We start from the raw sequence: 23,926 nt of genomic DNA, 5'->3' as shown, positions 1-23,926 counted from the left end.
ACTGCCTCCCACGGTGCTCTAGTGGGCAGCTGGATCAGAGACAGTGTCCTTAGGTCAAGAACGAGCATTTCAACAGGAGATGCAAGTTGCATCACATGATCATTGCCACTTCATTCATTTGAATATACTACACTACACTTTTGATTTATGTCAAGTAATGCTAGTAATAGTAGTTATGGTTTCATGTTAAGAAACTTTGCTTATAGAACTCAAACTTCTTTGGGTTGCTATTAGAAGCAGTGGGGGAGGTGATTTAGATTAGTACCTGAGCTGTGGAATAGGCACTCAATTTATGTTTGCTGAATAATTCCTGAGTGCAACATAAATTAGGAGTTTCCTAAGACTCATTCATAAGAAACAGAGGTGGAGGTTTTTCCAGGACGGAGTCTTCTCTCTCAAACTCCCAGATCATCCATCTAGCTAAAAGCGCCATTAGAATTCCCAAGAAGTGATAATGGATGATGTAGGGTTGTTCATACTACTTTCTGAGCTTTGCACTTGCTTCAGTTGCATTTTTACTATTTCTTTAAATAACTTTAAACTATTGGATACATTCTACTTGTTGACCCCGTTGTCTCTGGAGCTATCATGTTTAACAATGTACTCTACTGAACAAAATTTCTCTAGGGGGAAAAAAAAACTTGTTTCCTAGAGACTTTTTGTCAAAATACTATATTATATTCTGACAGCTAGGAGGGTAGCTAGATGACTCTCATAGAGAGCTAATCTAGAAAAATCAGTCAGCAAAACAGAGAGATCATGACACTTCATTGGGCTAATTACAACCTTGGCGTTCCCTTTATTACTGTCCTAACTGGAGCTAACTCCGGAATTTTAGGGCAGCCTGATGCATGTTAATTCACAGGGGAACTTAGAACGGTATTGTCTTGCTTCTCACCCACACCTCCAGCAGCCTTTAAGTCTCTTCCCTCACAATCTGTTCCATCCCTGGTATGTTACTGAAGCCAATGGGATCTTGCTTACTTCCAGACATTTCAATGGAAGAGTCCCTATGCTTTGATCACACTTTTTCTTCTTGTAGAACTTCTTAAGTCCTCTGCTTTAATAGCTGTTCCTTTGGGAAGACTTGCCCAGGTACTCAGAAAAGATGACGTGCTTTTGTATGTTCCTACTTCAGTTTTTCACATTAATTTCTATGTCCCTGCGCTCATTCTTCCAGCCAACAGTAAGTACTTGTATTACTTACAGCAATACAATGTGGCAGACACCTTGTATGCCTTCTTGTCATAATAATAGTCTAATTGTGCTATTGTTGCCTGCTCTTCTCATTATTTGTTGAGAGAAAACTTGCCAATCACATTTGTCATTGTTTCCTCAGTTATCAGCATGCTGTTTAGCATTTAGCCTATATTTAGGAAGCATCTATTGAACTGGCAAACAAGCAAATGTGAACTTCCAATTGCAGACTGAAAGACATATTTTTTTTTTCTTTTTGAATTCATAATTAAATGTTTTAAAATTTTTATTTATTTATTTTTTGGTTGGAAAGGTAGACCTACAGAAAGAGGGAGACACAGAGACAAAGATCCTGCATCCACTGCTGCATTCCCCAAGCATCTGTCATGGCTGGAACGGAGCTGACCCGAAGCCAGGAGCCAGGAGTTTCATCCGAGTCTCCCATGCAGGTGCAGGTCCCAAGGCTTTAGCCTGTCTTCGACTGTTTTCCCAGCCCACGAGCAAGGAGCTGGATGGAAATTGGAGCAGCTGTGCTGGGCCCCTTACATTTGTTTTAAATTCTTAATCTCTCAGTAGTACCACTAAAAGTTCACGTGAACTACTTTGCATTCTTTTTTTTATGGAGTGCTTATGTAGTGTGTGTAGAATTTGCAGTTTTACAATGTGTTTGAATATTTCTGAGACATGAGGCTTTGCACCTCCACAAAGCAAGGTGGGTGTACTCTAGTGATCTAAGTGGTGAGAGTTTTTATTTTTTAGCATTTTTATTCTATTATTCTGAGAGAATTGTGCTTTGTGAAGGGGCTAACCCTTTGGATGTTGCCATTTTCTTTAAAAACTATTACGTGTGTATCATACCTGTTTATATATTCACATGTATAAGTATACTTACAGGTATGCTACAACGACAACAGGCTAAACACAAGTCAGGCATGGGATGGCCAGGTCTGGTCTCAACCAGCTTGATCATTAACATGCTTGGGAAGCATACTTCGTTGAGTGTGCATGGCACCCATTTTAAAGACCAGTTTAATTGCTATTGCTACCATTAGCTGCTATTAGCAATACCTTGTTATTGTTAGCAAGCATACCTAACTGGATTAGAAACAGAGAGAGCACCATATCTCTACATTCATGATGTCAGAATATTTCCTACTGTCTTTACAATGTTACACAATTATGTAGCAGGTTTTTGTAGAAAGGGATGATAATCCAGAAGAGAGGATGAGGAAGGAGTTAATGGGGGAGGAAGAGGGGAGGCAAATGATAATGTTTCCTAAGCTTAAGTTAAAGACAAATGGAATGCATGTAGTAAAGTTTAATCATTATCCAGTTGAAATATTTGCATTTCAAGTACATTTATATTCAAGCTTTTAAATTTAGTCTTTTTAGTTATCCAAACAGTTATAATGCTATTATATTATAGCAGTGTCTAGTCCTGTTCTTTCATGTAGAGAATTTAGAACATTCAGAATTCCAAACGATTTTGAGGGCTTAATCTGGCCTGATATGGCACATAAACAAGATGTTTCATACTCCTGGACCATTATAAGCAAAGAGGAAAAAAATATTTTTAACTGCAAAAGGTAGCTTAAACATTATGGAAATGTATAAATACAATGCAGCCAACTAAATATTATACTAATGCTTGACATCATGGGAAAATGTTAATGATTTATTAAAGTAAAATGCTGGTTCCATATGGAACAGAAGCATAATTTCACTCTAAACGTGCATAAATACACAAAATATGTAAAAGTGAAAGGATCTTACCAAAATGCTAACAGGGCTTGTACTTGGGAGTTTATAATTTGAGTACTTTAATTTTATTGACGTCTACTGTATTGTCTTAACTATTAATAACCATCAGATTTATGATAAAAGGATTTCTATTTATTTCGCATTGCTTTATCATATGTGGAAAGTCACTGTAGTTGCTCTGAGTATAATTCATTTAAATGATTTGGTTTAAGAAGACATATGTTGTGTAATCGTGGTTAGGTCCCTGCTATTGATGAGTAATTTTCCCACTTACGTGTACAATCTCCATATTTTCTATTTTTATGGTTGAAGCACTCTAAAAAATACAACTACAACTAGAAAAAATGCAATAATTGAGGGTGGTTTTGGATGTACCTGGTGCTTAAGGGACAAGTACCAAGTTTTAAAGACCAGGAAATGGGATTCGAACACAGAGTTTTGACAAAATTCTGGTGTACTTTCCACCACAGATGTCTTCCCATACATACACAGACTAACTGCTACTATATTTCCTGGTCATGAGTGCTTACCATTTTCTGTAATGAAAAGATCTTGTTTTCAAACAAATAGAGAGGCGTAAATGTAGCATAGACGACCATATGAGGCGACAATGATGATGAGGAACCTGTAAAATAAAAATTGTGGTAAGATAGGTTAAATCTGACCACCTTACCAAGGCGTTTGCATATGGCCTCTGTCTGCATGTGGGGAAACAGAGTGGGCTCCCTATTTCTTCCTCCTTTTATAAGCCCACCAGCCCACCCTTATATCACTTCATGTTAAAGGAATGATCTCTAAAGGCCAAATGCGGAAGTATTTTGGTCTAAATAATATGCTATTTTTTTTTTTTTACATCACAGGTTGCAAATTTTGATACCTTTCCTAAAACCTCCTAACCTTTAACATATCATCTGAGCTTCTCAGTTATTGATGATAGTAAAAATAAAATTTGATTGTGATACAAATACTTAGGAAAATTTTTCCATTATAGTGTTTCATCAGAAAAGATGTTGTAAGTAGAGAAATTCAAATGGGGATATAAAAAACCATAGCTTTAGAAACATTGGATACCTATCAAATAATGATATTTATGACAAAATATTTTGCTCCAATATTCACTATAATCACAGGTCACAAGACAAATTTCAAGTTTCAAGTTATGATATTGGCAAACCAGTGTTTATTGAAGGATGAATTTGAAAATATCTAATAAGTGGTATGTCATAGGCAAAGAAAGTCAGAATACAAGCTGGTTTAAATATTTTATTCTCTACAATCTGGACCGTAACATGATTTAAAATAGAAATTTCTGAATTATGTTTTATCTGCCTTACAAAGGGGCCCAGGAAGTCCCAACAACATAAAATATTATATGTATTCATGTATTCAATGTGTCATAGTCCCCTTTGTACTATTATATCAGAATGTCTGAGACTGGGTCAATTATGCAGAACAGAAGCTTATTTCCTAGCAGTTTTGGAGACTGGGATGTTCAACCTAAATGGGCAGCAAGTGATGGTGATCTTTTGATTTCGTCATCTCATGGTGTTATAGTGGAAAGAGAGGGAAGGAGGGAAGGGAATACACACACACACACACACACACACACACACACACACACACACACATTCCTCCCATTGTAATCAACCCAATAACCTTTAGCTTGACCCCATGGCTTAATTACTTCTACTAAGCCTCCCATCTCACCACTTGCTAACTGGGATGACGTTTCCAGCAGAAAGAATCTCAGGGACACCATTAAACAGTAGTACAATATATTTGGAAAAAGAAAGAAAGCTTATAATTCTCAAAGAATCTCAAAAGACTCGGTCACCCCCAAAATTTAAGAATTATTTGTGAAGCATTTCAATTCATACTTGGTTCATTGCTTCTTTTTTAAAGAATTTTTTTGTCTTTATTGAAAGGTACATATACAGAGAGAAAGATCTTGCACCCATTGATTCACTCCTCAAGTGACTGCAATGGCTGGAGCTGAGCCAATTTGAAGCGAGGAGCCAGAAGCTTCATCCGGGTCTCCCATGTGGGAGCAGGTCCCAATGGCTTTGGGCTGTCCTCAACTGCTTCTCCAGGCCACAAGCAGGAAGCTGGATGAGAAGTGGGACCACCAAGATTAGAACTGGCACCCATATGGGATCCCAGTGCATGCAAGGTAAGGATTATAGCCTCTAGGCTACTACACCAGGCCCTCATTGCTTCTTTTATATATGTTGTTTGATGTTGTAAGATAACTTTTTGGTCTTATTAAATGTGAATGAAACTGTTTTTCAAATATCTTAAAATAGTTTAAAGATTTGAATCTGGCTGCTCTGAGGTGTGTTTCAGGGAATTATCCATGATATAAGCCAGGAAATGTCATCTTTTTTTGAAGATTTTTTGGGTTGTAACTCTTATATGTTTAACACAGCTACATATAATTGAGTCTAATAAATAATAGATAGATTTAACAAAAATGAAAAGAACCATTCTTGGGTCAGGAAACAGCTATTAAAAGTCTGGTTGAATTTTTTTCCAAGATATTTATGAAGCTTGCATGGCTTACAACTACCACTAAAGTGCATGTATTTTACAGCCTAAAAGAGAATTTTTCTACATTGGTGTTATTTAGATATCTCAGTATACATGTGATACACATAATTAATTAATTAATTAATTATATTTCCTGTAAGTATATTTCCAGAGGATTCTGTTAGGAATAAAGTAACATTAGTTAAATTCTAGCTTTGTCATATATTTCTTTTTTTCTAAAAGTTTTTTTATTTTTATTACAAAGTCAGATATCCAGAAAGGAGAAGAGACAGAGGAAGATCTTCCTTCCCTTGACTCATTCCCCAAGTGACCGCAACAGCCGTGCTGTGCCGATCTGAAGCCAGGAGCCTGGAACTTCCTCCAGGTCTCCCAAGTGGGTGCAGGGTCCCAAGGCTTTGGGCCGTCCTTGACTGCTTTCCTAGGCCACAAGCAGGTAGCTGGATGGGAGCGGGGGCTGCCTGGATTAGAACCGGCACCCATATAGAATCCAAGCATATACAAGGCTAGGACTTCAGCTACTAGGCTACCACGCAGGCCCTCATTTATCTCTTTTAATGAGATCACAAAATTTCAACATTTTAGCACTTCAATAAATGACAATTTCAGCTGTGGCTGTCCTTTGCTGTTTTCCCTAGCCCATTAGCAGGGAGCTGAAATGGTTGCTGGGACATAAACTGGTGCACACATGGCATGCCAGCACTGAGATAGCAACTTTACCCTTATGCCAAAATGCCAACACAGAACCATGCATGCTGGCTAAGATGTTTTGCAGTGTCTTTTGGATAAAGACCTTTTAAAGTCTTATCTCAATTTATTCTGTGAACTCTGACATTTCATTCTAATTTCTTTCACTCATTTTAGAATAGTCAATTTGCTTGAACTCATTGACTACTAGTAGTAATTGTTTTAAACAAGCACTAACTGCAGTAGCAGACATTCGACTGCTTATTTAAGAGTTGCTGAGTGCAATGTATGTTCCAGCTTTCCCAGGTTCTGGTTTTTGTGTGGTGTGGCACAGCTATATCTCAAGCTGAGATACCTGTTTCATCACAGTTTATCACCTGCTGCTAAGCAAACATCACGCAGTTCCATCTTGCTATTTGAACTTGATTCCTGCAGCAATTAATGTATCATCAGGTAATTTTAACTTTGGTAATAAACAAAGTAAAGAATGTGAGATGTAAAGGCTACATCTGTTTCTTTGTGCTCATATGAACTATGTAGTGGACATCTCTACATGCTACGGTTGTGAGTCCTAGATTCTTCCTCTCTCCATACTCGTGGCTTTGTACCTTGCCCATTATGTTCTCAACTGTGTTTAGGCAACAAAAGAGAAATTACACATGGAGTAGAGAACAGGGCAGCCAACAAGTGCTGTTACTTCCACTCATGTTTCCTGGTTGAGAACTTAGGCAGGCAGCCACATCTCACCTCAGTAGAAGCTGGAAAAATACAGCTTAGCTGTGTACTCAGGAAGGAGAGGAAATTGGGTGCAGCTGGCAGTGTCTCTCATGATGAGAAAATAACAGCTTTTCATTCCGCTGAGCATATTCTGATCTTACTGATGTTTGCTTCTCTGAAGCAAAGATGTGAAATTCTGCCATGCTTTTGAATTCTATATTACTAATCAAATTCTAAGTTATCTTATAGCTTATAGACTAATTCTAAAGGTCAGTTCTCTAGTAAATGTGATAATGTTTCTATCAGATATTAGATTAGTTCAACATTTCTATTTTTATAAGTTTTCTGTCATTTCATATGATGATAAATATTGCTTATTTAGAGAACTAAAGTTTTCAAGAAATTTTAAGCTGGAAAATATTTGCCCGCTATGGCAGCAAATAGCAAGGATTTTTAGAACAAGACTCTCTGGATTGAAAAACCTACATTTTTACCCATTAATTTGGTGTTCCTGCATAATACGTGCAATGACAAAGCACTGTTGTTGGCCCTCACACAGTCTGCAGAGGGCCCTTTCATTAGAACATCATAATTGCTCACTATCAATGACATTGTGTCCTATTTCTTCCTTTCATGAGTGGGAGTTTATACCAATTATTCTGTCCCTCTTCAATGGACATAAGAGATGGCAGCTGATTCATATGTGCCTGGATGGTGCAAATCCACACGCCCATGAATTGGAGATTCTGGATTTTGAATTAGATGCAGTTATAGGATGATGATTAGGTTGGGACTCAGAACTGTTGAACATACACATTTAGAGGGGAAAGTGATGTGGCTACAAAGATGTCAGGAAAGTAGAATGTGTAAGGCTTGATATTACTTATGAAATGGTTTCCTGTTTTTCCTGAAACCTCAGTAATTATACATTTCTCAACTTCCTTGACAGCAAGGCGTGTCCACAGGCTTGAAGTGTAGTCAACAGAATGTGGCAGAGGTGTATTAAAACATATGCTAACAATATAAAAGTTCTGCCATCAAAATACTCACAATTTACCAGCCACCTTTCTTTTAGAGTGGAATAGGACTTTAGAATTTGTATGATGAATAAGCCACAGCACTAAGAAAATGTATTTATGTTATAAATACCACTAAGAAAAAACTCCTTTCTGTTAACCAGTAGCAATAGTCTTGGATTTTATGTAATTCAGAAAGAAATATGTATAGTAGTTGAACCATTTGTTAGTCCTAGCAGCCAATAAGCTTTAATGAAGACATTTTGAAAATAACAACATGAAACAAACTTTGCATGTCACATAAATATTAACATATGCAGTGGATATTAACTACATGATATATAAGCATACATAAGTGATTTAAATACATGTGATTTATGCTGCCTTAACACTCATCTTCTTTATAGTGTTCTTTTAAAATTATTTAACTTTTATTTGGAAGGCAAAGGTACCGAGAAAGGGAGAGGCAGAGAGACAGCGGTCTTCCATTCATTGATTCCTTCTCCAGGTGGCCACAACATCTAAGGACCAGTTTGAAGCCATAGGCTGAGAAAGTTCTCAAAGCCTCCTACACGGGTAACAGGTGACGAAGCACTTAGACATCTTCCATTGTTTTTCCCAGGCCCTTAGCCAGAAGCCGCATCACAAGTGGAGGCACCGGGAGACAAACTGGCGTCCAAACGCAATGCTGGCATCGCAGGCCAGCGGCTGAAGGCGTTACACCACACCAGCCTCCGTAGCATTCTAAAACAGCAAGCACCATCTTATTTTAACAACAGCTACCATAAACAGCTGTTATCTTCAGAAAATCCCTAGAACAGGGCTTCTTCATATTAAATTTTGAGGCTTCACAGCATTACACTTGAACGTTGTATGCTTTTAATCTAAAATTAAGCATAAATAGTATAAATACCATGTATTTTTTTTTCCTGTGGGAACTTGCATTGTAACTTGGTTACCTTTTGTATGCTCAGGGTATGTTTATAATCACAGTTACCAGTGAAATCAAAGAATTCGATGAAAGGAAGTGCAACACATAATGAGATTGACTCTGTGGAAGATGTAAGTTGACAAGGCCATTCTCTCTTTTTCTTTTTTTTCTGTGTGAAAATTCCTGCAGAGCTTTTTGCAGCACAATATTTTTCCCTTTACAATATTTAAGAATTGGCAAACACTTTGGCAATAGGCATGCTAATATGTAACTCTATCAATAAGCACTTGGCAGGGTTCTGAACTTAAAGTGGCCCATTGACTGTGTCTGGTACTTGTAGACTCCATCTCAGAGATCTGAAGGAAGGCAGTTGGACCTCACAGTGCAAACTCGAAACCATACTCTTCATGTGGACATTGATTTTGTGAATTTATCAGGAACATGAAGGCATCGTTCATTTTTTTAAAAGTATTTATTCATTTTTACATGAAAGAGTTACAGAGAGGGAGAAAGAGACAAAAGAGCTCTTCTATGCACTGGTTCACTCTCCAGGTGGACGTAAGAGCCAGAGCTGAGTCAGTTCAAAGCCAGGAGCCTGGAGCTTCTTCTGAGTCCCCTGCACTGGTGCAGAGGCCCAAGGCCTTGGGCCATCTTCTGTTTTCCCATGCCAATAATAGGGAGTTGGGCAGAAGTGTTTAAGCAGGACACAAACCAGCAGCCATGTGGCATGCCAGCACTGAAGGAAGATGATTAGCTTGCAAAGACATCACTAGCTTTATTTTCAACTCCGAGAATTTGTAGTGATTTTTAAAAATGTATGTAGTGCTGCCCAAATAAGAAAACACTGCACATAGCATCAGTTCAGGACAGCAACTTTTCATATGTAGTTGAAAATGGACTAACTAGGGACTGTTATTCACTACCACAAAATCAGGTATTTCGGTAAATACTAGAAGTTGTAATTATTGAAATTTTCTCCCACAACTCAGAAAAAAATAAGCACACATTGAGAAAGAAGGCAAAATGAAAATAAACCAGGGAGCCATCATCTGTGGTGCAGCAGTTTAAAACACCTCCTGAGGCACCAGCAGCCCATATGGGTACTGATTTTTATCCAGTTCCTTGTTAATGCTTTTTCCATTGTGTGGGAGAGCAGTGAACCATGGCCCAAGTACTTGAACTCTTGACACCCCCGTGGGAGATGTTGGAGAAACTCCTGGCCCCTGACTTCAGCCTGGCTCAGTCATGGACCTCACAGCCATCGGTGGAGTGAACTGACGAACCAACAGCTCTCTCTCTTGTTCTCTTTCTTCTCTCCAAGGAACTCTGACTTCAAAATAAATAAATGTATTTTAAAAGGAAAGAAAGAAAATAAGCCAGATAAAGCACAGTGCTAGGAGGCACAAAGGACACGTTTTCAGCCCATATAATTAGGTATGACTTCAAAATGATGACCTACATCCTGGAAGCACTGAAAGAGATAAACCAAGTTTGAGACTACGCCGTCTACAAAAGGTGAAACTGGCCAATTACATCTTGACTAATATGGAGTGTGATTTTATACTGCAGGTCTTATAGTACATGTCCTCTGGGGGAAAAAAAAAAGACATTTAAGGGTAAAGTGCACTGGCCCAAGGCCTTTTGCCAACAGTTTGTAAATTCTGATTAGACATATATTAGCTAACATGAGATTTCTCCAATCTGTTGTTAAGTAATAAACAAAGAAACCTTAGGATTTTCAAGAGTAAGTGTAAGACCTTCATAGCACATGATTATTATAAATAGACCGCAATGTCTCTTCAGTTTCACAGCATGATATACAAAAGCAGTTGTGTCGCTATCACATTATAAGCATGCCATCATTTTCACAATCTGCAGGCTCAGTGATTTGTTCAAAGTCACTGTGCGAAGCCAGGTATTCATGTTTTTGCCAAATTTGGTATTTACCACCTTATTATGAATGCAAAAAGCTATGCAAGCCATTTGCTATGGTTTGCAAGATGAACTTTAAACATTTATTTTAGACATATCTGAAAATGATTAGTAGAAACCTCCTTTATATGTAACTATTTTCCCCATGACTGTTGGGATCGTGGACAGCCAGCATTCCATCTCACAGGAAAGACCCAGCACCTGCACAGAGGCCCACAGATGTCAGCTGTACACAATCTCAAGCAAGGTTATTCAGCACTTTCAAAAGAGGCAATACATGCTTATGTTGCAACGTTTTCAGGCATTTTAGTAGACAAACTGAGAGCTTACATTCTGATAAGGACTGCATGGAGTATTGTACATCTGAAGAGGGTCTGGACCCATGAAGTGAAAATTTGAATCTTTCCTTCTCCCTTTCTTTTTCTCCATCTTTACTCCTCTTCTTTCCAATATCTTTTGTATCTGTTTTCACAAAATATTTTTAAATCATAATAAATGTTTTAAGAAGAGACTTAAATTAATTTCTTATTCAGTCATTGTACTGAAAGAAGATGAAAAAAATAAAAACATTTAAGTGTAAAAGTCCAACCACAATTTCCTCAAAACACCGTCTTATTTAAGAAGAAACATCACAATAAAACCGGAGAAAATCCTGAAAATTGACATCTGTTGTGGATGTTATGCAGTGTTACTTGTTATGGATGATACATGCATTTATGCTACATGGAAATGATTGAGTATATTTTCTTTATTTAAGTCCATATTGTCAGATTAATTTTCCCATTTTGAAAAAGAAAAACGAAAAACAAAAAAACCTGTGCTGAAAACTGAGTACTAAATGTGAGGCCCTCTTCCCTCTCCCTTATTTGGGAACCTTTGTATACAAAGCAAAAACTTTTCCATCTATAAAATATCTACTTGTAAATACAGGATTAAATCAACACACACTAACATCTTATTGCCAACATGGTTTGTTTCTAAGGTTCTTGGGCCTGGAATTAAGCCCTCTGTTATAATTCTTATTCATATATGCATTCCCATGAAATATCTCTTCTGTCAACTTAAAAAGCCCTGAAGATAATTTTACTTTCTAATAAACCTCCTCTAATTCTGAAATTGAGTTTTCAGATTTATGCCTTTACATTTGCTGTAGCATACATCTTCAACTTCTTCCTACCAAACTTAATCCAGTTAGCATCATCTCATTCTCCTATGATCTATGCCCCCTTATTAGCATGGAGGATGCATTCTGCCTCCTTATAGAAATAAACCCTCCAAATGGGCTGTGAATCCTTCTGTTCATCCTTTCTCAGGAAAGATACACCGCTGTTGCTCTCCAACATGACTACACTACTGCGTTTCCAAGTACCGTCATCTTTGGAAGCTGAGCTGACAACACCAAACCGATTTTTCCCTTTTCATGTCACTGAACCATTCCACCAACATCTTAACATGTGTGTGTGTGTGTGTGTGTGTGTGTTTTCTCAGTAATATTAGAACAAAATTTTAAAATCAGCTAATCTACATGATGAACCAAAAGAATCAAACTGATATCTACAAACCATTTCATCCCAAAGCAACATAATGCATATTTTTACATCTACATAGAACTCTACCTAGGACTGACCATATGCTACATGAAAGAGCAGTTTAATCAAAGTTAAAAAAAAATGAAATCAGACCCTGTATCTTTTCTGAACTTAAGGGAATGAAGCTGGAAAGAACAACTTCAGACTCTAGAAAATGTCAATATTCATGGAGACTAAAAGTGTGCTACAAATAAACAGTGGCTCAAAGAGGAAATCAGAAGAGAAATAAAAAGATTCCTAGAAATGAATGAAGATGACAGCATAATGTACCAAAATTTACACATTCAACCAAAGCTGTGTTATGAAAAATGTAAATATCAATAAATGATCTAACGGTGCATCTCAAGGAAGTAACAAAACAAGAAACAAAACAAATCCAGGACCATGAGGAATAAATAAAAAAAATTAAACTAGGGAAGAAATAAAGAAAATTTAAGGTAATAAATCAATAAAAATCCAATGAAATGAAGGGTTGATTTTTGAAAAGAAAAACTTCATAAAAAATGAGCAACTAACAAAAAGGAAGAATATCAAGGACAGAAAAGAAGAAGCTAAAATGGATTCCACAGAATGAAAGAAGCCATAAGGAATTACTACACACGGCTATATGACAACAAACTGGAAAGTCCAGAAAAAAAGTATTGCACAAATACAATCTATCAAAAGTAATTGATGAAAACAGAGAAAACCTAAGTAGACCGATAACCGGAGGAAAATTGAATCAGTGATGAGTCATTTCCATCAAGGAAAAGCTCAGGACCATCTCGTGGCTTTTCAGGTGGCTTCACTGTTGAAATCTACCAAACTATTCAAGAAAAACGAATTCCAATACTTCTCAAAATATGAAAAACGCGCATCTGGAAACCCCCTCACTGAATAAGCCTTCTACAACACCAGCCTCACCTTAATCTTAAAATCTGAAAAATGTGTAATTAAGACAGAAAACTGTAGTCCCACATCCCTGATAGAAATAGATGTAAAAATCCTCAACAAAGTACTAGCTAACAGAATCCTAAAACACACCAGAAAAATTATTCACTCGGACCAAAAAGGATTTGTTGCTGGTAACGGGGATGACTCAACATATACAAATCAAGAAATGTAATATATCACATTACAACAAAAGTATACTATTATCTTGATAGACTGAGAGAAGGTATCTAATAAAGTTCTATAATCTCTCATTTACCTAAAAGAAATTATGCATAGAAGGAGCAGTCTTTGACACAATCAATACAACATGTAACAAATCCACAAAGATCAGTGTATTAAACGGGGTATATTGCAAGCATTCCCATCGAGATCTGGAACCAGCCAAGGATGCACTTTTTCACATTTTCACAGTAGTTTTAAAAGTTTTAGCCAAAGTCATCAGGAAAGAAAAAAGGAGGGAGGGGCAAATTGTAAAGGAGGAAGTCAAATTGCTTCTACATTCAGATAGCATAATCATAATCACACACACATATATATAGCAGATATGCTTTTAGAGACGACTCTACTAAGAAATTATTGTAACTTATCAGAGACTTCGGCAAAGTTACTGGACATATAAAAATCAACACACAAAATATCAAAAGTCGTCGTATGCATGAATGATGCTACGGGTGTGAAAGTACTTGTAATGTCAGTACCATTCTGAAAGGCTACAGAAAGTTTAAGTATCTTTGAGGAAATTGAACCAAGAATATGAAAGATCTCTAAAATGAAACTTATAAAATGTTAAAGAAAAGAAATAGAAGACAGAAAATATGGAAGAATCTTTCAGGCACGTAAATTGTAATGATTAATTTCATCCAAATTTCCGTACTTTATAAAGCAACCCATGGACCCAATGTGATCTCACTGAAAATATCAAGGACATTTTTCTCAGATTTGGCAAGAACAATATTAAAACTAATGTAAAGACAAAATACACTTCAAATAGTAAAAGCAGTCTTAAAAACAAAGCAAAGCCAGAGGCATCACAACAGATATCAAGACACATTACAAGGCAATTATAATCAAAACTGTGTGGTACTGGCATAAAATACGTATGCAGCTCAATGGAACAGAATAAAAAACACCAAAATCAACCCAGGCATTTATAAACAAGTAATCTTTAACAAATAAGCTGAAGTCACTCAATAAAGAACAGTCTCTTCACAAATGTTGAGAAAATTAGGGCTCAATGGGCACAAATACGAAGCAAGAGCCCTTTTTACATCTTGCATAAAAGTGAATTTAAAATGCATGAAAGATCTAAATCTTTAATATACAATCAAATAAACAAAACTATCAAATGTTTTTAAAAACAATATCTAACATATTTTCAGTTTAAAAAGAATAGTGTTTTTGTACTTTGTTAAATGACTTTAAATTATCTCTTTTTTTTTCAAATTTAACCCCCCCCCATATTATAGTAACACATTTAAAAAATCTAACCTAATCCACTATCATTTCACATTTCTTGGAAGATGTAGAGAATAACTTTTCCTTTGTTATTTGGTGCATTCTACTCTTCCTTTCCCATATAGGAAGAATGTACTTAATTTTAAAGAAAAAAGAAAAATGGAATAAAAATGAAGTATAATAAGCACCATTATAAGATATAGTAGACTAGAAAATAAATAAAGGACAATTTTTATAATCCCTCATTAATAATAATGACAAGCAAACAAATATTACATTTAAAAAATGATTGAAAATCATTTAAATACAATGTCCGTATTGAAAAACACTTTGACCTAAAATGCTTACCCTTCAAAGTTTTGTCACTTTTCTCAAGGATTTTCAGTGTGGTCATGGAAGGTTCCGGCTTAAATTCCTTTAAATCCTTCACTTCCTTTCCCTCTTTCGATTCTTTCCCATCCTTCCCCTCCTTCCCTAGTTCTTTTGATTTGGCATCGACAACTGCGATCTTGCTCTCAGAGGTGGGATCATCTGTCAGCTTAAACTCGGGCAATATTTCTTTCAACAGCTCCCAAACTTTGTCTGTATATTTTGGGCTTTGAGAAAAGACATAATTGAGCATTAATTTTAAAATTACATGTTTTTCGGTTACTTCAATTAAAAAAACGTACTGATAGAAAACATTATTTTGTTTATAGAAAATTTTAATTATAAATATAATTTTATTTAAAAGCATAATTATACATTGATTCACTCAACTTTTAAAAAATGTACACCGTCTGTACACTAGGCTTTGTGAAATGTTATGAAGAGACCATATGAAACCCTGGTTAGATAAGCCCGGTGTTGCTTTGTTCTTATACACAATTACTGCATTAAATCATGTTTTCTCCATTCTTGTCACCATTACTCTGCAGAGCCCTTCGAATTTTCTTGTGCAATAATACTGTCACTCTGACTGAGTTCTGCCATGTGCTATACCGACGAGTATTGTCTTCTGAAATCACAAATCTAGCAACGTAATCCTCCTATCTAAGGTAAGTCAAGAGCTCGCTACGGTTGGTAGGAAACCTACTTCAGTTGTCATGGATTCTGCTCACTTCTTTGTCCATTCTACAATCATTACCTGGTAGCACATAAGTCAGCTAGGCAGAATCGCAAAGAATTTTAGGACTGCATGCTACTCTCTTCCATGCCCTAATCCTTGATTTTCTAGGAGTTGACCTCCACATTTCAATCAGTTCTGATATTACCTCTGGAGGGCATTAACACACATTTCTGCCCCGGTATCTCAAAGAACGTATTACACATTTCTAGTGTAGTCTTAAAATTTTAACTTGAAATGCATTTAACACATATTTACATCCTCTGTAGCGATAATTCCTAGTAATTGTTTTAAGAATAAAAGGCACAGCACTGCACAAGATGAAGAGGATTTGTCTCATGGATCTGAACATTCAGTAGCTGCATGTAACAAGTTGCAATGTGAAAGAGATACAGCCATATCTACACCTACATATCGGTACATAGTGTGTATATACATATATGCTTATATATCTATATCCATCATCTATGTCTCTCTATATCTATCGGCATCTATTTATATTTAGAGTAGATATCTGTATGTAAATATAGACAGACATGAAGAGAGAGAGAGGGAAACACTAGAAACTGATAACTTCCAGGATGACAATGAAGAGGATGAGATGTGGCATGACTCGGGGAAAGAAGATTTTAACTTGCATGATATGAAGACTTGTCTGAATATGTAACATTTACACCGAGGTAAGTGTTATGACAAAGACAACCAAACAGATTCATAGTAAGTGGAGAACTACTATTGATTGAGCTCAATGAAAGAGTATAAAATAAAAATGAAGAAACTGAGTAACGAAGGGTGACTCTGCTTTATTTTATGCAGCTATACTATGCTATAGTGTCCCCTGATGACCCTTAGATCTCAAGGATCTAGCAATTTGTATGCTTGCAGTATGTTTTGTTTTTCTGCTCAATTCTACAGCAGTTCTAAACATGAATATTTTGATATTACTGGTATTTGAGAGCTATAAAATTTTACGTTCCCAACTACCAACTGATATTGGCAAGATTAAAGCACATCTTTCTAAATCCATACATATGTTGTTGCTTTTCCATCTTCAAGATAAAAGAAAGTTCTATGAAGTAAAAAACATACTAAAGCAACAAAAGATGACCTTATACATTACTTACTGACAATTCAAATTAAATGTTTGATTCAGAATGCTGACAATGGCTATCATGGCCAGGGTTGGGGTGGACAGAAGCCAGGGAACAGGACATTTATTTGCATCTCCCACGTGGGTAGAGGGGGCCCCTGACCTGGGTTATTTGGGTTGCCTTTCCAGACACACAGCACAGTGTTAGACCAGTGGAGTATCAGTGGAGTTACTGGTACTTGAACCAATACATGTGAGATAATGAGACATGTCAGTATTGCGCATGGTGCATCGATGCACCCCAAACCATGGGTTATTCACGGACACACACGTATATATGTATATATTCTATATAAGTAAATATTTAATTAGTTGAAAGGCAGAATTACATAGAGAGGGGAAGGTAAGGAGAGAAAGAGAACTAGCCCTAAACTTTTATAGATATATCATAAGCAACAATAAATTCATGCAAACTGATTGAAAAACTAAGATTCCTCTATTTATGAGTGATAATGATTGTAATAGACTCCTATGGATGAAAGCATAGGAACACTTTCCAATTTTCATGCAAAATTTTAGTATATCATCCTAGCAGGGAAAACTGACAGAATGAATTGAATATTTTTCTACTTGGTAATTACGCTGTTCTCTTTTTTCTTTACTGTTCTCTGACAGATTTTGATGATCGTGCATCTCTGATAGCCCTACTGACTACTGCACAAGGATAATTAAGACAAAAGTATAAACATTCCATGAGCACTAATGATAAAAACCTAGATTAGTCCATACTTTAAAATTTCTGCTATCTACAATGTTCCACATTATATCAGGTAGACTCTTAGATACCACGAAGGGTATCATCTTGCTTTTTTCCAAAAGAAAAACACAGGCTCTGTTCTACAGATAAGTTGCCCTCTGAGAGGGCATCTTACCTTCAGTATTTTACCCGCAAATATTTCTGTTTGAACCAAACATCATCTATCTTATCTTGCTAAAATGAGGGGATTGTTGGTGCACTCTAAATTGCTGCCTTCAGTCTCTTTTTACCTCTATCAACCCAGGCAAACTTGCCACTGGGGCGCTCAAAGATCTGAGCCATTTCAAGATGGTAACTGGACTCTGGTTTTGGCCCATAATGTAAAAAGTAGATATGAATGATGATAGATTCAGATCTATTGACACACTTATTTGAAATGCACCATAACCTAATCAGTTTTTCAACTATCGATGGAAATGATATGACATGAAAATAGATCAGACTCAGTCTACATCCTTTATATATTAAATAAAATTGTGAACTTTTAAATAAGCTCTGCAGTGCAGGGTATTTCTCTTATCTTCTTTACTTACCAAGATTTTAGGTCACGGATAGCAGATCATTTTTTGTCTAGTATCTTATGAATGACAGAGGTGCACAGCTTTGGGGAACTGGGCTTCTCTAAGCATCCATTCCCTCATGACCAATGATGTGTAGACACTTGTTGGGGTTGTATGGAATGGCCAATAAGATAATCCTTTCAGGAATTTGGTTGTGGTTAGACAATATATATATAAAACCCCCCAAAATTTTTTTCTGTATTAAAGTGTAATTGCTGTATATGTTTTAAGAGAAACCTACAAACAATGTATCACAATAACTATAAAACAAATATTTTGCAAGTAATTCAGTATTTATGAATCAGATGGGTAGGTGTTAAATTCATAACGCATGTTAGTGTGGGAGATATGTTACCCCCAAATATGAAGGTATGAAGGGTTGTTGAATGGAAGGAAGAAAGAACTATGAGAGGCTCTGTGTCTTCCTGTTCATATTTCTGGAAGCAGGGCTTACATGTCCCCAAACCGAAGTCTTCCTGCTCCCTGCCTTTCCAGAGAGAACAAAGGTGGACCACTTCAAAGGACTTTGGACAATTATCTGCCCTAAGATGGTACTAGAGTAGTCCACTGGAACAATCAGCCAGCTTTTATCTCACCTTGATTTACCTCCCCACAAGTTGTTACCTATACAGACTCAAACTCCCTTTCCATTTGTCTTGTCATTTCTCTAAAAATTCACTCTTCTTCCTTGAAATTGCTATATAAGCTCGATTTTCCTGGATATTTCCCATGTGAAATATACATACTACTCAACTTCTGCTTTCCTGTCTGTTTAATCTATCTTTGTCATGGGTGACAGTTCCAGCCTAAGACCTATGGAATTATACTTCCCAAGTAAAAGGAAGCAGAAGCTTCTCTAAAATCCTTAAGAAGGATATTCTTACTATATAAAATGTTGTTCTCCAAAGAGTTTCTAAAATATGAACTTTCTTGACATTTTCTTAAAGATTAAAAATTATTCTAAAGAAATCTTGGGTTGAGAGAATAAATAGATAACCAGAAACTTAATGCGCAAACCTACTGAAGAGAAATGACTTCTGGCAACCATCCTGTGAGTGCATGAATAATTGTGAACTCTCCCAGCTCTCTCCTCTGAGCAACATGGATGCTAAAAAAGAAAATACAAAAAAAAAAAAAAGAAGGAAAAGAAAACATTTAAAAGCACAGTGATACATGTAAGGAGAAGGATTTGCTAATAACAACAATATAGCAATAAATGTCAAAGGTCACACTTGTTATATAAAATACAAAATAAAAACAAACAGTGATACACTTAAGGGGAGGAAACTGCTGATAAACAGTATGGTAGTTATAAGGGTCAAGGTCACATTTGTATCTTGTAGCACAAGTAAATATCATGCCAATGACCAGACTTGTTTGTTGCTAAAACACTTAGGTAGGTATGTTGATAAAATTCCACACATTTACAAGGTGTGTTAATAAGCCTTATTTTTAAAATTTCTCAAATTATTAATACTATGTAAATATGACATTTCATATGTTCTAAAGCATGTAAGTAGTACATAACCCATTTTATGTATTCAATATTTGATGATGTGTTATTTTTAAGGCAAAGATGTCTTTAGTCATTTAAATTTCAGTAATTGCTTTAAGGTGTGTATTGAATCACTTTCACTTGCAGCAGGTCAAGTTTTGCATCAGTAATTTTTACTGAAATTGCTGGACAACTATGTCGGAACAGAAACATTCTATCCTGAACAACAGAGTGGATTTGCTATCATAACATGATGACATGTGATGCTGTGGCTCACCCGTATTACTCTCATGTGATTCCTTCAGTAACATATTTTTTTTTTCTGCAGTGGCTAGCCGATTTAGTTATACTCAGAAATGCTATAGGTCTTTCTCCCTGGAGATACAATGGTAGTCCCCTGTGTATTAGTTCTGCTGCTCCTGATACTGGCCAACACACTCTGCTCTTCAGAAAGAGATCTTGTCTTCTTAGGCACATACTTCATTGTTCAAAACTGGCATTGGTTTGCTATTCATGGATATGAGCGTCTACATATTTCAAACATAAATAGCTACTAGAATAGCTTCTCATATATGCTAAATGCATTAATATTTTCAATGTAGAAAACTAACCACTGTGAAAATGAGGGTATATAATATAGTCTGAGAAGAATTTATAGCAATAATAACAATTATACCCTGGAAGAGAGGTTTCTACTAAAAAAATTCCGAAGAAATATATTACATTTAGCATGGCCCTTTATTTCTAAGCATTTTATTAAAAAAAATAAAAGTAACTCTATGACTCATGTTGCTATAAAATTCTGCAGAACCCTAGTTTCCAGAAAGAGAAAACGCCACTCTAATTTACTCCATCATATGTAAATGCTTCACTAGTCTTGTGACTTTAGTTTCAGGATGTAAATTACATACTATAATTGAAAGCATTTTTTGCCACCTCAGAAAGTACCCATTAATATGAATATTTAGTAGTGTTCAATCAACTACTACTCAGTGTAAAGACTGAGTCTTTATAAACATTATTGATAGTACAAACTGATAGTTTGATAAAATAAATTCTGCATACAAAGTTGGGAGTTGTTAAGGGAAGAGAGATGAAAAAAATGAGAGCGCATGTGGTCGTTTTCTTTTGTAGTCTTGGGAGAGACCAGTAAGGAAGCAATGCCAAAAGAAATTCCAGTAAAGCAGAACTGGTCTCTGACTGGCATCGCTGTGTTTCTGGAAGGAGGGTAAGGGGCTCAATTTTCCTCAAATGGCTGACATTCCCTGTTAAAGCTTGGAGCTGTGTTCTGTTGACTGCTGAGCTGCTACGGCCCACTGCAGGAGATGATGCGATTACAGCCTGTGCACTGTGTGGCAGGACTCTCCCGCCGGACAATGACAGAAGTGCATGCATTTTCACCTTAAGGCTTTGCATTTTTGCATGGTGAACTGCATCGTAAGGGGGAGGATGCCTTAACCATTTCTATGTGCAAGTGGAATCTCAGAGAATGTAGCAAAGCATACATGACGCACACACTCCAGGCGCACAAGATAAAAGTAGCGTTTGCAGGAATATTGAAGGATGTGTGTGTGTGTGTGTGTGTGTGTGTGTGTGTGCAGTTTCATCATGCATGTGTCAAAAGCAACCATACTTATTTCAAGTATGAAGAGTGCATGGCATCATTCAGTAGACTTTGGATTTTAAAAGCAGAGTTATTAATGCATAAATAGAGTCTAAAACTTTCATTGGATCTTGTGCTGGATTATTTAGCATTTAGATGAACCAGTGTTCTCCTTCTCAAAAAAATTTGTTTCTCTTACTAACCTGAAGCATTATTTTCCATGATTGACTTCCAGCTCACAGTAAGACAGCCTAGGGGATTTGAAATTCTCAAATAATTTTTTTCTTGGAGAAATTTTGTCTTCGTTTGGGCTAACCCACTTATTTCATATCTGACTTTGTCACATTCATGCTAGAAAGTTTACATTATTTGTAAATAGGCATTATTTTAAAATAAAGTTATATGTATCTGTGCTGGTTAGTTGCATTTTCTGCTTTTATATTAATGAGAGCTACTTACTCAACATTGGCAAGCTTAATGAGAGCTTTGGACAAAAGCATTGGCCAAAGTTCAAATTCGTAGGTTGTAGCTGGAAGTAATAGATTGTTATCTTCATCAAAAGGCAGAAAATCATCAATAGTTATCTTCCTCCAACAACCCTAAAAATCAGAAGAAAGGAATATAATTTTGTTTATCATAACCACACTGAATCTATATCTGTATCAATACTTTTTAGGTCTTTTAGTAAATTCTTAGCTGCCCCATTCTACAGTTAAGTAAATTTCAGTGTTTTAAATGGAGGAATCAAAGCAGTATATGTACATAGATATATCTGGGAAAAATTAAATAATTCTATACAGTTGTAATACAAATTATATAAATATAACTAAGAATTTTCATATATTCTGATATGTGTCCATCTAACTTTTACTTCCAAATTTACTTTTATTGCTAATTAAATAGCTAATTTTACCATGAAGTAGATTAACTATATTTAATGAAGTCATTATGTTTACTTGTATGCATATTGCTTTAAAATAAAAACATGAAATAAATGATAGAATTTGTTATTTCAAATTCACATATATTTTCCTCCCTTTAGTTATACATGATGAGAATCATTCTGAGTTAATTCCTTTGTCAATAATTATTTTCGGCAGCAACATCAAGCATTGCTGGTTCCAAGAACTACGCAACACGCAGCCTATACCATTGACTTATTTGTGGGGGTGCCACAATTGCAAGCCATGTGAAATACCATGTGCTCAAAGCACTCTAGAAGTTGAAGGGACTACACTGCTGTTTTGCTCAGGGAAAAGCCTGCATAGGAAGAAAACCTTTGAATTGCAGATTCAAACAACAGCATACTTTTTCCAGGTAAAAAGGAGCAATAGGATAAAAAATGGTTTCTTTGCATGACCCTTAGAATCCTGACCTGAATATTACTGTATGTAATGGTTTTGTGCCCTCTTCTTTTTCTGTGATAGATAATGAAGGGCAAGTTAGGCTTAAAGGCACAAATGTGTCAATTCCTCCCCTCTTTATTATTTCAAATGAAGGGAGCAAAATATTACCACAGGCTTAAGAAAGAGAACAGGAAGTTCTTGTTTAACAGGCGCAGAATCTCTGCTGGGAATGATGAAAACGTCTATAAACATAGTGGTAGTGACTCCATAACACTATGAAAATACTTCAGTCTATTCAACTGTACATTGAGAAAGTAAAAAAGTCAAATATGACATTGCATACATTATCCCACAACTTAAACACAGTGATAGGAGTTTCCTTTCTTTTTATTATTTTTTAAAAGATTTATTTTATTCTTATTGCAAAGTCAGATTTACAGAGAGGAGGAGAGACAGAGTGGAAGATCTTCCATCCACTGATTCACTCCACAAGTGGCCACAATGCCTGGAGTTGAGTCTGAAGCCGCTTGTCCTGGGACTGCCACCCAGGTGAAGGGCTGCAAGGCCTTGAGCTGTCCTGGATTGTCTTCCCAGGCCACAAGCGGGGAGCAGGGAGGGGCGTGAAGTAACCAAGACACTAACTGGTGCCCACATGAGATCCTGGCACATGCAAGGCGAAGACCCCAGGCAGTAGGATATGGAGCCTGGCACAAGAGTTTCCCTGTACACTCTGATTTTCAAAATAAAAATTTTGAAGGGTGCAACTTAATTTCTTTAAAAAATATTTTTATCTTGAATTTTTAAATTTTGTGGTACAATTTCACATAGACTGGGGTTACCTCCAAACTCCCTCCCCCTGTCATATTGTTGCCATTTTGCTACAATGGTATAGTCCCATGTAAAGAATCATAATTCCATCATTCTCTCATTTAAGTGTACCCTGAGATTGCCAGTACAAACAACGTGAGACAGTCCAGCACCCCATTGTCTACACATTTCCAACAGTTTCATTGGGAATCCAACTTTTGTCTGGAAGCAGGGATGCATGTTGCATTATGCCCCCACATCTGGATATGGTAGACCCCAGTACTCCATCACTATATGTTTCCATAAATGAGAAGCCATGAAACAAGGTCAACAACGGGTAG

General features: G+C 36.4%; 1 protein-coding gene across 1 annotated transcript in view; it reads right to left on the bottom strand.

Annotated features, from left to right (window-relative positions):
- The window catches only part of ADGB (androglobin), a 177,325-nt gene that overhangs the window by 92,727 nt on the left and 60,672 nt on the right, over positions 1-23,926 (bottom strand). Inside the window, exons 6-11 of the mRNA XM_040965667.1 lie at positions 21,892-22,031; positions 19,356-19,442; positions 15,111-15,358; positions 13,269-13,277; positions 11,116-11,247; positions 3,489-3,583 (exon numbers count right to left, since the gene is read on the bottom strand). Of these exons, the coding sequence (XP_040821601.1) occupies positions 3,489-3,583; positions 11,116-11,247; positions 13,269-13,277; positions 15,111-15,358; positions 19,356-19,442; positions 21,892-22,031 (711 nt within the window). The remainder of the gene's footprint in view (positions 1-3,488; positions 3,584-11,115; positions 11,248-13,268; positions 13,278-15,110; positions 15,359-19,355; positions 19,443-21,891; positions 22,032-23,926) is intronic.

This window comes from Ochotona curzoniae, unplaced genomic scaffold (genome assembly GCF_017591425.1).
Source record: "Ochotona curzoniae isolate NIBS_2020 unplaced genomic scaffold, NIBS_Ocur_1.0 scaffold_3890, whole genome shotgun sequence".
Classification (NCBI taxonomy): Eukaryota; Metazoa; Chordata; class Mammalia; order Lagomorpha; family Ochotonidae; genus Ochotona; species Ochotona curzoniae.
This window is presented reverse-complemented; position numbering and strand designations above follow the sequence as displayed.